The 17,172-nt window shown below is 45.8% G+C and overlaps 1 protein-coding gene across 3 annotated transcripts in view; it reads right to left on the bottom strand.

The window, feature by feature from the left end:
* Positions 1 to 17,172, bottom strand: part of LOC311229277 (pleckstrin homology domain-containing family G member 1) — a 70,264-nt gene that overhangs the window by 12,749 nt on the left and 40,343 nt on the right. For all 3 annotated transcript variants that reach the window (XM_084315347.1, XM_084315346.1, XM_084315345.1), the window contains exons 3-6: positions 13,056 to 13,156; positions 11,207 to 11,276; positions 3,754 to 3,800; positions 237 to 387 (exon numbers count right to left, since the gene is read on the bottom strand). In XM_084315347.1, coding sequence (XP_084171473.1) covers positions 237 to 387; positions 3,754 to 3,800; positions 11,207 to 11,276; positions 13,056 to 13,156 — 369 coding nt within the window. The remainder of the gene's footprint in view (positions 1 to 236; positions 388 to 3,753; positions 3,801 to 11,206; positions 11,277 to 13,055; positions 13,157 to 17,172) is intronic.

Genomic DNA, 17,172 nt, shown 5'->3' on the forward strand with positions numbered 1-17,172 from the left:
TTTGGCCATAAGTGTGGGCGTGTGCGGCATGAGTGTGTGTCTGCTCATGTTAAAGTGTTAAAGTGGCTGCTGGTGTGTGAGCGTGCACAGCGTGCGTGTCGTGTGTGTGCTCATGTGTGCGGCTAGATCAGTGTTCTGTGGCACTCAGTGTTCATTGTTCAAGGCTCTGATGGCCTGGGGGAAGAAGCTGAGCCACAGCAGTAGGTGGTGTGTGTGTGTGTGTGTGTGTGTCTCACATGCAGCAGCAGGTGGTACTTGAGGATCCTCTGGACCGGCTTCAGCAGGTAGGAGCCCAGAGGGAGGGAGTGTCTCAGAGATTCTTGACGCTCGCGGAAGAACTTCGCCATCGTCTTGTTCCTCATGCACTCCGTCAACACGGCCACGGACCTGAGGGGGCGGAGCATCACAACATGAGGGGCGGAGCATCACAACATGGGGGCGGAGCGTCACAACATGAGGGCGGAGCGTCACAACATGAGGGCGGAGCGTCACAACATGAGGGCGGAGCGTCACAACATGAGGGCGGAGCGTCACAACATGAGGGCGGAGCATCACAACATGAGGGCGGAGCATCACAACATGAGGCACAGTCCAGGTCCTCAAGTCCTTCACAAAGCACCGTCACACAGAGGAAAGAGTTACAAAACAAGGAAAGTGAAAAAGAGAAAACGATTGATATGAATGATTGAAACAGAGGAAGACAAACAATAAATACTACAAAAAACTATTTAGAGATTCATCAGAAAGAGCCAGCGAGAGTGCATGCACACATGCGTGCACACACACAAACACACACACACACACACACACAGAGGACAGCGGAAGGTCAGGCCAATGCCTATGTAAGATCAGAGTATTTACTGTGAACTACTACTGAAGAAAGAGCCTATTTACAAAGGAAATGTGTGTCTGTCTGTGTGTGTGCATGCACAAGACAAGAGGAAAAAGAGTTTTGTACTGTCCAAAAGTTGGGATGTGCGTGGGTGTGCATGTGCATGTGTGTGTGTGTATGTGCGTGCGCAAGCGTCCAAATTCCAGTGCAGCGCCACACAGGCCTCACATTGTTCTAGAGGAAACCCGACCTAAGAGCCCAGTCTGACCATGATACATCTGCAGCCTTAGCTCCTACTGTCAGTGTGTGTGTGTGTGTTTGACCCATGTGTGTGTGTGTGCACGTACTATATGTGTGAGTGTGTGTATGTGTATGTATGTATACATGCATGTGTGTGTGTATGCGTGTGTGCTTGCATGTGTGCACTATATGTGTGTGTTTGACCCTGTCGTGTGTGACCTTGGCAAGGGTCACCAGCTGTGTGAGGGTGTGAGTGAGGGTCTATCTCTAGCTGACAATAACCCATTCACACACACACACACACACACACACACACACACACACACACACACACACAATTAGTCATCATTAACTCATAAATGATGCCCCCAGTGTGTGTTTCTTCACAGTGCTGCTGAAGCAACACTTCAAAGCAGCGGGAGGAGAAGGAGTGTTCTCTGCTGTGCGTCAGTTGTTGTGAAACACACCGATACATTATGTTTTATCGTGAAGAACAACCTCACGCTGCAGTCTCTTCTCATACACACACACACTGTAACACACACACCATGCACAAACACACACACTCACTGAAACACACAACAGACATAAACACAGACACCATGCACAAACACATGCACACACACTGTAACACACATAAACACAGACACCATGCACAAACACATGCACACACACATTCTGAAACACACACAAAAACAGACACCATGCACAAACACATGCACACACACTGTAACACACATAAACACAGACACCATGCACAAACACACACACTCTGAAACACACACAAAAACAGACATAAACGCAGACACCATGCACAAACACATGCGCGCACACACACACACACACACAAAAAAACAGACAAACACAGACACCACGCACAAACCCACGCACAAACACATGCACACACACTGAAATAACACAAAAACAGACACCATACACAAACACATGTGCACGTGCACAGTTTGCACACACACACACACACACACACATATATACAGTGTTCTGGCTGAGGTCCACACACACAGACAGGTATCCCATAACGCATGGCGCCCTCAAAATGTGTGAAATAAAACATTAGAGCCGCTGCTGTATGATAAGGTGCTGCTACAACACCATCTGTCACCATGAGCTGTAACTCTGTCAATAGACTCCACATAAAGGAACGGGAGGGAGAGCGAGGGCGGTAGAGAGACCCCGAGGCAGTAACAGGCAGGCAGCAGACAGCGCGACTCCTCCTGAGGTGGGGTTGTATAGAACACACCAGTAATGTGTGTGTGTGTGTGTTTGTGTGTAGAGAGAGAGAGAGAGAAGAATACGTCGCCTCACACACACAATAGAGCCACCTGAGACTCTGGGAATAAAGTCCGTCAATGTGAGATTGGGATCGGGTGACAATGAAGACGGGAAGGTTGTTTTAATTCACCAGTCAATCACACCCTGGCGTAACGGGTGCAGGGGAGGATGTGTGTGTGTGTGTGGCGCCGTTTTTAGATGTTTTTATTTGAATCCATAAGTTCATAATCACACCGCAGGGGTAGGATTCAAATGTTGACGGAGGTTCCGGAGGAGATCCCCATGGTGGGTAGGGGTGGGCAAAACTTTTTGCGAATACTAATCAAGAATCGAGCTTTCACGTTAACGTACGATTTAGTTTTTACTTAAAGGGGAACTATTTTACTATTTCTTTCACTATTTGGGCACTTTTACACAATTCCTGTGAGTTTATGGAACACCTCTGTAATTATATATATTTTTTAATTCATTGTTTTGTATTTCTAATCAAGTCCTCAAAAACAGCATTGTTCTACCTCAAGATCTCGAGCCGTTTTGAGGCTGGCCACCTAAACCACTGCGCCGCGGCGCCGGCGCCTGAACATTAACATGCAGCGGTGTCTTTCTGACATCACAAATCATCACATTTTCAGATGACTCAGTTCAGTGAGGGTGAATATTGTGAGAGGAGAATTGGAAGAATGCGCCAATATGAGAATTAGAGACATAGATCATATTAATATAAGTCCACATAGCTAGGAAACAATGCTAAACACTGAAAAAGGCCATTTATAAGATAGTTCCCCTTTAATAGCAAACGTGAGATAATCCAACAAGCGAGCTAGCCGACTGCCGTCATCGTTAACCCTTTCACTGCCACACGACAGAAGGTTAGCCCTTTACTATCACACAACCGACGGCGATGCTCCATCATTAGCATCATTAGCTCCGCATTTGCGGAGCTAATGATGCTAATGATGGAGCATCGCCGTCGGTTGTGTGATAGTAAAGGGCTAACCTTCTGTATTGTCACAGTGAAAGGGTTAACCGGCTGTCGTGTGGCAGTGAAAGGGTTAACAGCCAACGCTAGCGGAGCCGGCGGAAATAAAGCATTCATCCTGAACGTTACATCACTGATGCTTGAAATGCGTGAACTTGGCAAACTGTTCTCCCAGCTGTTATGCTACCAGGCTACCCAGCATGCCGTTCACCGGTGTAACAGTTAATAGGGTCCTCTCTCAATACACTACACACAGTGTAGGTTGATTTTTTATAATTGAACAACTATTGGAATATTCCAAAATCGATGCCCATCCCTAATGGTGGGTACTTAGAACATTACAAAAAAAAACACACAGACTGGCAACCCATTACTACAACAACACACAGGTACAGTGTTGTGGTCTTACCGTGGGTAGTTGGTGCAGTACTGAGTGTAGACGTGGAACTCCTTACTCTGAAAACGAGACAAGCAAGAGGATTAGTCCAGACATACCATACCTACACAACAACAAAGACACAGCGGACGATGTGAAGACTTAGCAAAATGTCAAATGAGGGAGAAAGTGTATGTGGGTTGACGTTGAGTCCACATTATCCACTTACAGTAAACGCCATGCGTGTTTGTGCAGGTGGTGTGTACGACATGTTATAGGTATATAGATTAGGTTGAGTGGGGCCGGCTATTCCAAACCGTGTTTATCCATCTACACACACGCAGAGGGGCGACAGTGGCTCATCAGGTAGAGCGGTCATTAGAAGGTTCCCAGTTCGATGCCGCTCTACCTCCCGGGCAGCGTGTCGAAGTGTCCTTGAGCAAGACACTTAACCCCTACCTGCTCCCGATGAGCAGGTCGGCACCTTGCACGGTCGCCTCCGCCGTCCGTCGGTGTGTGAGTGAATGGGTGAATGTGAGGCATAAGTTGTAAAGTGCTTTGGATAAAAGCGCTATATAAGTGTACCATTTACACACACACACACTGAGTCCCAACAACAAAGAATTCCTCTCTTCTCCGCTTGCCGCTACTAATTGAAAGTCGACCGTGTAGCTTGTGATTAGCCTGTGTACCTGGCCTTCAAGGGTTCAGTTGATCCGACAGCCCAGAGCGCTTCAGATTAAATATCCCCTTGCAGCAAACCGGCCGCCCCTTTAATTGAGCCCTATTCCACCTTGCATGCCTCTCTGAACATCAAAAGGAGCGCATCAGAGGCAGCATGGCTTATCAAAGCTGGAATGAGCCCCTCTCTCTCCTCCTTTCACACCCCTCTTCATTCTCTACCTCGGCTATCACTCACTCCATCGTCCCGGATCAATGTCGGCTCCTTTCCCTCTCGTCGTCCGTTTCTAACGTATGCCGTATTTTATTTCTCCCGTCTTTCTCATCCTCCTCTTCTCATGTACGCAATCTCCCTCTTTCTATGCCCCCCCCCACTCCACTTTCATCCATCTTCCCCCCTCTCCTAGCATTACAGGCCCACAGTCTGACCCTGGTGGTGGTGTTGTGTAATGGGGGGGGGGGGGGGGGGGGGGGGGGGCTCTAATTGAGCTCATCATGTGTCTATAAATACAGCAGGTTTGCTCCGACACAGGAAGTGGAACGCTATCACAGGAAGCGCCATCATAAACACATGGGACAGACGACGGGGACTGTCGTCGTGCGAACAGTACAAACACACGTTTGAGTACACGTGATGCGTAGGGTTTGTTACACACCGTTTGTGTTTTGCTGTGCATTTCTTATTTATCCCATTTAGTCTCCATTAGCGTAGCGCACGGTATGTACAGATTAGATGTGTGTGTATTTGTTACACATCTGATTCTTTTCACGGCTTTTACAGTTTTTCTCAATTGCTTTGGTGCATTTCTCTGATCAGAATTAAAGTTCTCATATCCGTTAGTTCAACCTCCACAGCATTTGGTCATTTGTGCACATCATAGTAGCAGTTTCTCATTCCTCCGAACAAATTGCAAGTGCTTTTGGACATGCATCAATTGCTTTCATACAATTCTCTGCTGTTTTATAACATTATCATTTGCTTATGTCATGTCAGTCAAAATTAACTATACTTATGCCTGCTGAATAGTCATTCCCTATAAAACTAATAGTCCTCATTTCATTGCTTGAGTCATTACATACAAACATTTTGAACTAGTTGTCAAAATCTGTCAATTGTGCACCATGTTGTCAATCACGGCCTCACAATGGCTGAGGCTGGTCGAAGGGTGCAGCCAAATGTTGAGAGAACACTGTAAATTAAATTACTGTATTCAAACATTTCGTCGGGAGAGCAGGTGTGTATACTGGACAGTAATTCAGCACTAAACAATCTGCACTACACTACTGCCATTGTGTCATACATGAAGCTTGCAGTGGGACAAGAACTTGTCACATTTTACATTTTACATTTAGACTTACAGCTTTACTGCAGCACAGATTTACTGTATTGTAGTGTAAAGTAGTGTTACAGTAAATATTTGCCATATTTACAGTATGGTACTGTACTGCCGCATTTTACAAGTGGGAAGCACTGTTATTGTACACTACAGTAATATGGGTTACTGTAAAGCAGTATATCTCATGTTTGCTGTACATTACTGTAATTTTACTCTGCACCACATAGGATTGCAAGACAACCTCGCAGAGGTGGAAGAGGGCCCCTTTTTACTCCGCAACAAGAAGAAGCCATTTGTGCAATGGTGATTGCAAACAATGCCATAAGGTTGAGAGAGATACAAAGTGCTGTTATAGAGGATGCCAATATCTTTGGGAATATTGAATCCATTTCAATCGCTACAATTGACAGAGTGCTCAGGGTAAATTAAATGTGCATGAAACAATTGTAGTACAATGAGCCATTTGACCGGAACAGCGACAGAGTGAAGGAGATCCGGCACCAGTATGCACAAGTAAAACATGTATGTGTTCTATGCATATTACTTTGTGTAGTGCCATGCAGTACACTTACATGACAGTTCATACTGTACAATAATGTTGTCCAAAATGCATTATGTTACACAGGAAAAGTTTATAGTTTTTCTCTCTCTCTTCTGGGATAAAGCGTGTACCAGGGAACCGCTGCACACATACGTTGATGAGGCGGGTTTCAATCTGGCAAAAGGTAGAAGGCGTGGAAGAAATCACATTGGACAGAGAGCAACCATTGATGTCCCAGACCAACAAGGAGGGAATATTACAATGTGTACAGTGTGTACAGTAATGTGTAACTGTAGATTTCAAATGGCTGTGCAAATAGTGTATAGTGCTGTCTTGAGCATTTTCAGGTAGTGTCACCAAGATCTGACTTTTTTGCATTGGAAAACACTTAGAGTGATCCGTCATAATGAAAACATGACAAAGCCATTTGACTATCTTGTTCATAAACAATGGTGTCAGGACTTCATTCTGATGACACCGACACTTTCATTGACATGAATACTTGCTTTTGAAGAAGGAACTATCCATTTTGAGCAAGTGACACGCTTTTGCAGGTCATCAACTAGGTTTTGCAGTTTGTACTAATTGTTTTGAGAAATGCATCAACTGTTGTGCAAATGTAAATAGTGATGTGAGAAATGCACCAAAGCGACTGAGAAAAACTGTATTTAGAAAGATCGAGTGCACATCACAAGATTAGATTTAGTTTGTGTATTTGGTATGCAACTGCTTGTTTTCATCTCATCTCTGCTTCTTTTACATACAGTAGTATACGCTGGAGAGAGATGTGGGAGAGAAAGACAGACGGATGGAAAGTAAAGTCACAGGGCCAGTTTCAAACCCACGACATCCAGATATTACACGGCATTCGACCGTGGCCCACCGAGACACCACGACGCCCATACTGTAGTTTTGTAACAACAGTTCCTGGTGAATGTCAATGATATATATCGTTCAAACCACAGCAAACAATTTGACATGCTCACACACTGGAACCAACACAGAGCATGGGATCCCGACCACAAATAGGATATACATAGAAGAACTAGAACATACATACACACACACAGACAGACACACACACACACACACACACACGCTTCGGGTGCTTGAGGTGCATGGTGGGAAACGTTCTAAATTGAAGACCAGAGCTGCCCTAGTCTCCAGCAGTCTGCCACCACAAACCAGGCCTAAATGCAACCAGATGTGCCACCATCGATTTCTGATGACACACGAGAAACACACACACACACACACTCCTAATGCACACGCTAATACCCCAGGGCCCAGGCAAACGAGACCAAAACCACAACACACACACTTCTGGAATACTAATTTTAAGTGAACCATGTATGTGCATGCACACACACAAAAAAATATACAAACACACACACACACACACACACACACACACTCCATCCCAGCACACAAACCATAACATGAACACAGTCTTTGAACCTAACCAAGAATCTAGCAGACTCATAAATAGCCTACAAATCTGTAATATACTGCTCTTGTAAAACTACAAATACCCATATCCACTCCACCCACACGCTACACTGTAGACTCCAGTACAGCGTGTCCTGGCTTCTGAAGCGTACCAACATTCAGCGCCACCCGCTCTCTAAGTCCATTAGAATCGGTTGGTTTTGGTCAACGAAGACAACAAAGTAAATTAGTTGATTAGAAAATATCTCCATTAATAATCTTTCAGATATCTTCTTCCGAAAGATTATAAGAACATCTCTGGTGAGCATGAGATTTAACGAGGCCCTTCCGCATGACTGCATTTGGGGAAACCCAAATTGTACAGATTTCTCAATGAAATAATCAACTAATCGCTTAGTCGACGCAATCTAAATAAGGGGTTCTGGACGTTTTGATGACTGAGAGCCAATTTAGGGGCCCAGCAATGGATTGAGGGCCGCCCAAGAGAAAACGTAACACAAAATTATAAAAGATTGCTAGCTACCGTACCTGCAATGACGACGTAATCGGTCTTGTGAGTGAGGCATCTCACGAGTCATGTATGCAACCAGCAGCCTAGCAAGCTTTCAACAAGTTGTCATTCACAATTTTACACCTTATCCCAGGGGGCGCCGTTTTACCTTCTTAAAAGCAAAGTACTGTGTGATACATATATGGACCAATACATTCACACATGCATTACAAGTCATCGTGGGCCACCAGAGATGTTTCCGAGGGCCCCCATTGGCCCGCGGGCCGCACTTTTGAGAGAGCCGAATCTAAAAATCGATGACTATTAGTTTCTAAAGGAGTTTCTTTAGCCCGAGCACAGCTCTACTAACATTTACAATGATTAGAAAAATCCCCTTGGATACCCTCCCTAGAACATTAAGATAGGAAACGCGTCTGAAGATTTATGCCGTCCTTGAACTGGAGTGGATGTTTCATCTCAACAGTGCTGCACACAAATTACTGTAAGGCCAGGCCATGGCGTCGAAATAGATCTCCGGATAGCATTGCGTCAAGCGCTCGCTCATCATCATTATTATGGGATGGGGTCGATAGGCTTTTGCTGCAGTATGGATCTGTCTAGACGAGGACAGGGAGATGGAGTTCTTCTTCATCTAAAAAGGTGCTCAAGCCAATAGATCCCCAAGACAGATAATTATTAAACTATCATTTAATTGCGCTTCCAGGGCTACAGTCGGCGTGTAGCGACGTATATATAAAAAGCTTACTCGACGTGTTTCACAAATAGGACTTAGCTGGCAGAACGGAGGGGAACATCAGGATAGATAGCCAATTATCTGAGAGAGAGCGAGGGAGGGAGGGAGAGATTTATGATCCGTTTATTTTCGCTCTCCTTCAAAGGCTATGCTGGGTTGTGACTCTTTCACCTGGTTGTTGAATCTGGTGAAGTTACCTCTGTGTGTGTGTGTGCGTGTGTGTGTGTGTGTTATAGCAGAGAGTCATACAGGGAGAGCAGGCTTGTGGTTTTGATGGTTTCCTCTGTATTGCACCGACCATGACTAACCTTCTGTCATACAGTAGAAACAGTTTCTACAAAGCAGCTCCTTTACCAGAAACCAGACTAATAAACCAGTCGACCTGAACAGAAACCTCTAATATACACACACAGATGACTAAACCTTTCCAGGCAGTGGTCCCTCAGCTGACCCAACACTAGTTCATGACACACACACACACACACACACACACACACACACACACACACACACACACACACACACACACACACACACACACACACACACACACACACACACACACACACACACACACACACACACACACACACACACACACACACACACACACACACACACACACACACACACACACACACACACACACACACACACACACACACACACACACACACACACACAGCAGCTAGCCATCTCAGGCACACCAGTTTCACTGTTGTGTTTGAGTCTAAGCCAACAGCTAATCAGAAAAGTCTTCATGTATTAATTCAGGTTAAGTGACTTTTTGTGTGGTATATATTTATTAGTCTAGAGATAAGGGACCTCGCCGCTTGGCCAGACCACACGGTAAACACTGTGGAAAGCGTTCCGCGCATTTCTGTGGCGAGCTGCTGCCGTGACCCGCGGCTGATTAATCGAGCGCGCGCTACAAGCGATCGGTGCGTCTGATTAGCTAATGCACCTCTCGAGTCGTGTAAACAAGAGAGCCTCGCTTGGCTCACGTCGAGCTTCACTCGCGTCATGCTAGACCACCTGTATTTCGGAGCTCCTCCCTTGACCTTTTTTTCCACAGAAATCCTTTCCTAAACACAGGATCTTTTAACAGTCGGCTACAAGGTGTCTTGCGTCTCGTTTGGTTTTTACGACTTTCACTTTAACTGCTGAAGATGGCGGCTGGTGTGAGAGCAGCTGTAGGACAAGTCCGTCCAGACAACAGCTACTGCATTGAGGACATGTGTGTAGCGCAGGAAGACTCGGCCATGTGTGTTTCACTTTCCCCGCACACAGCCGGACGGCCGCACAGGGCTACACTGTGAGACCGCGGTACTGCGGGAATATAGCGAGAGTTTCGGAGGAAGTGTGGGAACGCAGCGAGTGCTCGTGGGATATATAATGATATAATCATCTTTATGGGACACAGAGAGGCGGCTGTAGCTGTTACAGTAGACACTGACACACACACACACACACTGTAAGAAGAGGAGACGTGCTGAAAGAGGTGCTGAGTCCATGTTGTCTTCTTGTCGAGGCACTGCTATTAGCCCCCTCCAGCCTCACAGTAAATGGTGATTATATATTTGGACTCTTCTTAAAATTCCTCCAAAATTCCGCTCCCTCTCTGCCCTCGAAACTGGCATTCCATCATGTGTGTGTGTGTGCGTGTGCGTGCGTGCAAATGAAACACCCACGGACCTTGACACACTTCACTGATAACACTAAGTAGACTCATTGATTACTGTGAAGCGGTTCTATTCATTCTACTTTTAATTCACTGGGACTGACTCATGCGGCTTTAGAATCTTGTGTGGGCGTGTGTGTGTGTGCACGTGCTCTGGTGTGTGTGTGTGTGTGTGTGTGTGTGCGTGCCCTGGTGTGTGTGTGTGCACTTGCTTGCACATGTGCTTTATTGGTTGTTCTGAACCAGCTGTTTGGATGGGTTTCAACAGGTCCATGTGTGCAGCAAGCTTGAGAAAGAGTCAGAGAGGAGGAGGAGAGGGGGGGAGAAGAAGAGAGGAGAAAAGAGGGGAGGAGAGGGGGAGGAGAAGAGAGGAGGAGAAGTGAGGAGGTGAAGTGAGGAGGTGAAGCGAGGAGGAGAAGAGGACGAGGACAAGAAGTGAGGAGAAGTGAGGGGGAGGAGAAGTGAGGGGGAGGAGAAGTGAGGGGGAGGAGAAGTGAGGAGGACGAGAAGCGAGGCGGAGCAACGAGGAGGAGCAGCGAGGGGAACATCTTACCTTGGCTACGAAGCACTCTGCGATGGCCACAGGGTCGGCATTACACTTCTCAAGGTGAAGAAGCAGGTCTCTGAAACAACACACCCTCAGAAGGTCAATATTATATACAAACACACACACTACATTTACATTTAGTCATTTATCCAAAGAGACCAATCCAATTGTGTAGAACAAAAGGGAAACATTTGCTGGCAGTAAGTGGTGGTGTTGTTCATCCAACAGTGGCCCAACTTAAGTGCTTCACTGTTTAATGCACAAATAAAATACACAAACGTTTTTTCCCCCTGTGTGTTGTCCCCAGCGCAAGACACGCACAACCTGGCCTAAAACTGTGTTGCCATTAACACACGTAACAACATTGTAACCTATGTGTTCAACAACAAGATCATTTTTTTAAGAGTGCACATGGTAACCGAAGCCCACTGTTCTGTATGCACTTCAATCACAGGAATGAAAGCTACTCTCCCAACAGGTTGCATTGTTCTAAAGAACTGTAGCTACAGAATGTGAGGGGAAAGGTCCTATTCGCTGAACAAACGAGACTTCCATCTATTGAAATAGGCAGAGAGAGAGAGAGGGAGAGAGAGAGAGAGAGAGAGAGAGAGAGAGAGACACACACACACAGGCTGAGAGAGAGAGAGAGGTTGTGAGAAAGAGACACACGCACATACATAGAGGCTGTGAGAGAGTGAGATAGAGAGTGAGACAGAGAAGCTGTGTGAGAAATAGAGAGAAGCCAAAACAGAGGAAGAGAGAAAGGGGAGAGAGAGAGAGAGAGAAAGGGAGAGAGAGAGAGAGAGAGAGAGAGAGAGAGAGAGGCTGTTTGAGAGAGCGAGAGAGAGAGAGAGAGAGAGAGAGAGAGAGAGAGAGAGAGAGAGAGAGAGAGAGGGGCTGTTTGAGAAAGGGGGAGAGAGCCTTTGTTTGTGTGTTTTTGCCTTCCCTTGATAGAGAATGGTCAGCGGTATAGTTATTGTTTCATGGCTCTAGGACATGAGGTCACTGGGACGTGGCTCCTAACGCCCCTCTGTCTAGCTCCATGCTTCACTCTTATACACCTCTTCCCCCTTTTCTCTGTGCGACAGCTGAGAGATGAATAGAGAAGAGAAAGCGTGTGCGCGCGCGTGCGTGCCTGTGTGCGTGGGGGGGTCCAGACCAGACCACCATGGCTGATGCTACTCTAGCCACTCCGTCTGAATACCAGGTCTGAACACACACACAGTTGAAAGCGGTGCCGGTGGAAAGCAAGTATGCAGACGGGGATAGAACACACACACACACACACACACACACCTGACTGCCACAACAATGCCTCCCCTCACAGCAACAGGTGGCGTCATCCAGCTCTCACTAGCAGGGTGTCGTGTGGTAGACATGATTTACTGCACCAGGCATTCACAATCCGAATTGTATTCATCTTTTTATTTTTATTTTTTCATCTCTCGTCTCATCCCGAGAAATAAAAATGGCCGCCGATTGCCTGTTCGGAGGTCGACGGGGGTTAGATTCTTCCCGGCGACAGTCTAAAAATGATTCGGCATGCACGCTGCCGATACTCTAATTATAACTTAGACTAAGAGCGAGTGTGTGGTTTCCATAATAAAAGCACGGGGGATGGAGGCAGACGGCGTGGGTATGTCACCCCGGGGTCGCGGGACGCGAGGGACACTATATTGAAGTCGGCAAAAATCCTAGCGACATTGTATGGAAACCTCACAGCTTTTGATATTTCGGGTCACTGTGATGTTCAGTCAGTGAACCACAGGGATTTAAGTTTTATTAGGGATTCTTCTAGGAGGTGACCTGTGCTGGTTCTATAGGTGTCCTACTGGTTACTGTGTGTGTGTGGTACCTGTTGAACTGGTAGATGTCTCTGATGTTGCCGAATAGAGAGCCTTTATCTTCCACACTGAGGACCAAGCGAGACTGGTTACTGATACACTCCAGATAGTCCTAGAGAGAGAGAGGGGGAGAGAGAGAGAGAGAGGGAGAGAGAGAGAGAGAGAGAGGGAGAGAAAGAAGGATCAAGAGTTGGACACATCAAAGCATTAGAAGGGAAATCCCATCAGCAGTCATGTGAGGAGGACTGTATGCCTGACATGCTTCCTGGCCTCAGTTCTCTCAAACGCATCTGACACACACACACATACACACCACATACTATAAAGTAAAGGTTACACAACTACAGTACCGGTCAAAGGTTTGGACATACTTTCTCATTCAGTTCAATGAGAAAGTGTGTCCAAACTTTTGACTGGTACTGTATATACGAGATGCACACACATACAAACAACACTCAGTGCGACAGTGGCTAAGGAGGTAGAGCGGTCGTCTGGTAATCGGAAGGTTCCCGGTTCGATACCCGCACCTCCCGGGGAGCGTGTCTGAAGTGTCCTTGAGCAAGACACTTAACCCCTAATTGCTCCCAATGAGCAGGTTGGGCGCCACCTTGCACGGTTGCCTCCGCCGTCGGTGGGTGAATGTGTGAGTGAATGGGTGAATGTGAGGAACAAAATTGTGAAGCGCTTTGGATAAAAGCTGCTATACATTATAAATGCACCATTTACCATTTATACAAACACACACAACTTGCAGATTCTGAAGGTAAAAGTCACAACAACTACCCATATACAAGACAAACACCAATATAGACCCCCCCACCACAACCACACACACACACACACACACACCTCTCTTGGACCAGTGCTCTCGTTACAGTGTAGCGAATGTACAGTAGTGTGACTGCTCTGCCATGGCGTCCTGCCCTGTCTAAAAGATACAGTACAGGTCAACTATATATAGATGACTATCTCCACTAGGCCATCGACGTAAAACATCTCGTGAAACGCTCCACGCTGGCTTACATGCTACAAATCACCGCTCCATCCTCCGTCCACATTCTTGTTTACAAGCTGTTCTCGGGCTGAAACGAGGCGTGGAGTAAACTAGAGGGGCTGGCAAGCTGGTCTGTGTGTCACATGTTTTCAATCAACTACCTTGAGTTTTTTTTATCTCATTTGATTTAGGAGAATCTAGTCGGAAAAAACTAATTAGTGATGGGACATTTAAAAGATTACCAGATCTCTTTTGTGAACCATGAACAATAATGCGGTATATACCGTATATAGGCTATTATATCCTCATCCGTCTGTACATACCGGCACATAATCCTTTTGCATGTCTGTAGATACTATATCTATATATCCCTTACCTACTCTTACTAGTTACTAGGGGTGGGAATCACCAGAGGACCTCACGATACGATACCATCACGATACTTAAGTCACGATACTAAATATATTGCGATATGCTGAGTATTGCGATATTAATATTGCGATATATTGCGATTTATTACCTTTTTTCAACTGCAAAGTAAAACTTTGTCAACATGTTTTATCTAATAAAATAAAGTTCAGTCTGTTCATCTCACTTCAATCATTTGTATTGCAGAACATGGTATTTTCTCAAACAGACGGATGTAAACACTGTAATCTGTGTTGCATGTATCTGACAAACTGAACTGTTTGTATTACAGTCATATTCCAACTTAACTGAATGCACACGTGTGCGTGTACTGTGGACTACTGTACTATTATAGGTATTGAAATGAACAATGCCTTATCCTTATCATTTTTAAAAAAATTTTTTTTATAAATATTTAAATATAGATACTTGGTATCCCTGTATCGATACAGTATCGCCACGCAAAGTATCGCGATACTACTACGTATCGATATTTCCCCCCACCCCTACTAGTTACGCTTATTTATATATTTTATACCCAGTTTAATTACCTTATACATTGTATATCACTATTGCACTTCACTGCTACATTTGCACTCTGGTTGGATGCCAAACTTATTTTCGTTGATTCTGTGCTCGTGCTGTATGACAAGAAAGATGAATCGAGATGAGAAATTTGAATCTAATCTAATCCAATTCAGTGAACAACTATAACGGATTATTTTAAGTGAACAATTCATTTAGCTCCCCTCTATGGTCCATAAATAGCTCGGACGAAAGGGTTCTATGATACAAGTTATGAATGCTGACAACCAGCCCCCCCCCCCCCCCCCCCCCCCCCCACCCCCCATAAGCTTCTGAAATTAACAAGATTTATGGAATCAAGCTGCTCTTTTATGTGAATAGACTCTTCTTTATGCCCATCACTTTATGCCCCCCCCCTCACAGGGCATAATGCATCACTGTGCCTCACTGCATCACTGAGCAGTGAGCACAGGGACTTTTACTTTTAGACCGACATAGTACAATTTTACACTTACTGTATATTCTGTATATTTTTACTGTATATTTTATATTAGAATGTAACATAGGACATTTTATATTAACATAGGAAATGTAAAGGGCGGCTAAGTGGCGCAGTGGGCAAGGCGCTCACCACTAACGCAGGAGATGCTGGGTTCGAACCCAGCTCTCGGCGTTGCTTCCGGCTTGGCTGGTCGTTCATACTAATACAATTGGCAGTGTTAGGGGTGGGAAAGCCAGTGGGTGGGGATCGGACGTTGTGGACAGCGACTCCTACAGGTCGGTTGGTGCGCCTGTACAGCAGAATCAGGAAGTATCGGGGGCAGCGTGAGCCTCCCATGCATTACTCCTCGCCACTGAGAGATCGCGCTGTGCAGGTGAAAAGATGCGACGGCTGCCACCTCGTGTACCGGAGGGGACACGTGATGCAAGGCTTCGTCCACATTGCAGCCGACCAGTGGGAGGCATGGTCTAACAACGTTCGAGACAGGGGAGGGTAGAATTGGATAATACGAAATTGGGATGGGAGAAAAATTGAAAATGGGGAGAAAAAGTAGATAAAAAAAATAGGAAATGTATATCCTGGAACATATTTTATTCTTAGGCTTATTTTTATTTTTATTCGTGACTTTTGTTTTTGTCTACCTAAATGCTCTGCTACAGGGGTCACTCTTTTCTGGCTTAAACATCTAGCCCAGGGACTACAACTGAAAACTAGCAACCCTGCTAATGTTGGCATATTTACAGTTTTTTATTTGTATTAATTTATAAATGTATAACTGTTGATTGATATGCACTGTCCCTGATCAAATAAACTGAGTAAACTAAACTCGACAGAGCGCTCCACTTTGTCCAGACAGCCCCGTGCGAGTCGACGGCAGCAGCAGCAGCAGCAGCGACAGAACAGAACGTCTCTGCTGTCAAAAGGACACTCTGTTCACGTCCGACATTGAGTGATGTGTTCGTACCGAGACAGAGAGACAGTGTTTTATGGGATCGTCTTGTCTCTTGTGTTATCACTCGTTCACATCACACTGTGTGTTCTGACTGCTACTGTACCACCAGGTAAATAACACACACACCAGCAGTGTCTCTCTCTCTCTCTCTCTCTCTCTCTCTCGCCCTCTCTCTCTGACAGATGGTGTGTGTGCACACACTCCCAGATTGATAATATCTTATTCCTGCAGGCAACAGAAAGTCACCAGCCCGAGTCCAACTCTGTAACAGCCATGCACACAAACACCAGCCACCTCCCTGGACCCGCTGAACTCGACCCCGAGCGCGCCTGGGAGGGACGTCAGCGGGGGGACCCGAGCGGGCCTGGGAGAGAGACGTCAGCGGAGGAAGAAGTGTCTATATGGCGATATGCAGCTACTAGTTATAGTAGCAAAGTAATGGTTTTAAGAACAGACTACCGTCTGAGGCCGGTGGAAGAGAGGTTACAACACAAGGGGAGGAATCAAGCCTCGACATGTAACATTTGTGCGTGCGCGCGTGTGTACATGCGTTGACTTAACTATACAATTGGGGATATATATCAAACTACAAACCAGTTGATTGGAGACAGCCAATTGGGGATAGCCCCCCACCACACAAAAATCAGATTTTGGGGTTAGTGGTTAAGGTTAGGATTACGGTTAAGCCTGTATTGGTAAAGGTTAGGGGCTGGCCTGGTTTGAACTGTAAATCAATGCAATGTGCTC

The sequence above is a fragment of the Notolepis coatsorum genome, assembly GCF_963971535.1.
Source record: "Notolepis coatsorum genome assembly, chromosome: 5".
Classification (NCBI taxonomy): Eukaryota; Metazoa; Chordata; class Actinopteri; order Aulopiformes; family Paralepididae; genus Notolepis; species Notolepis coatsorum.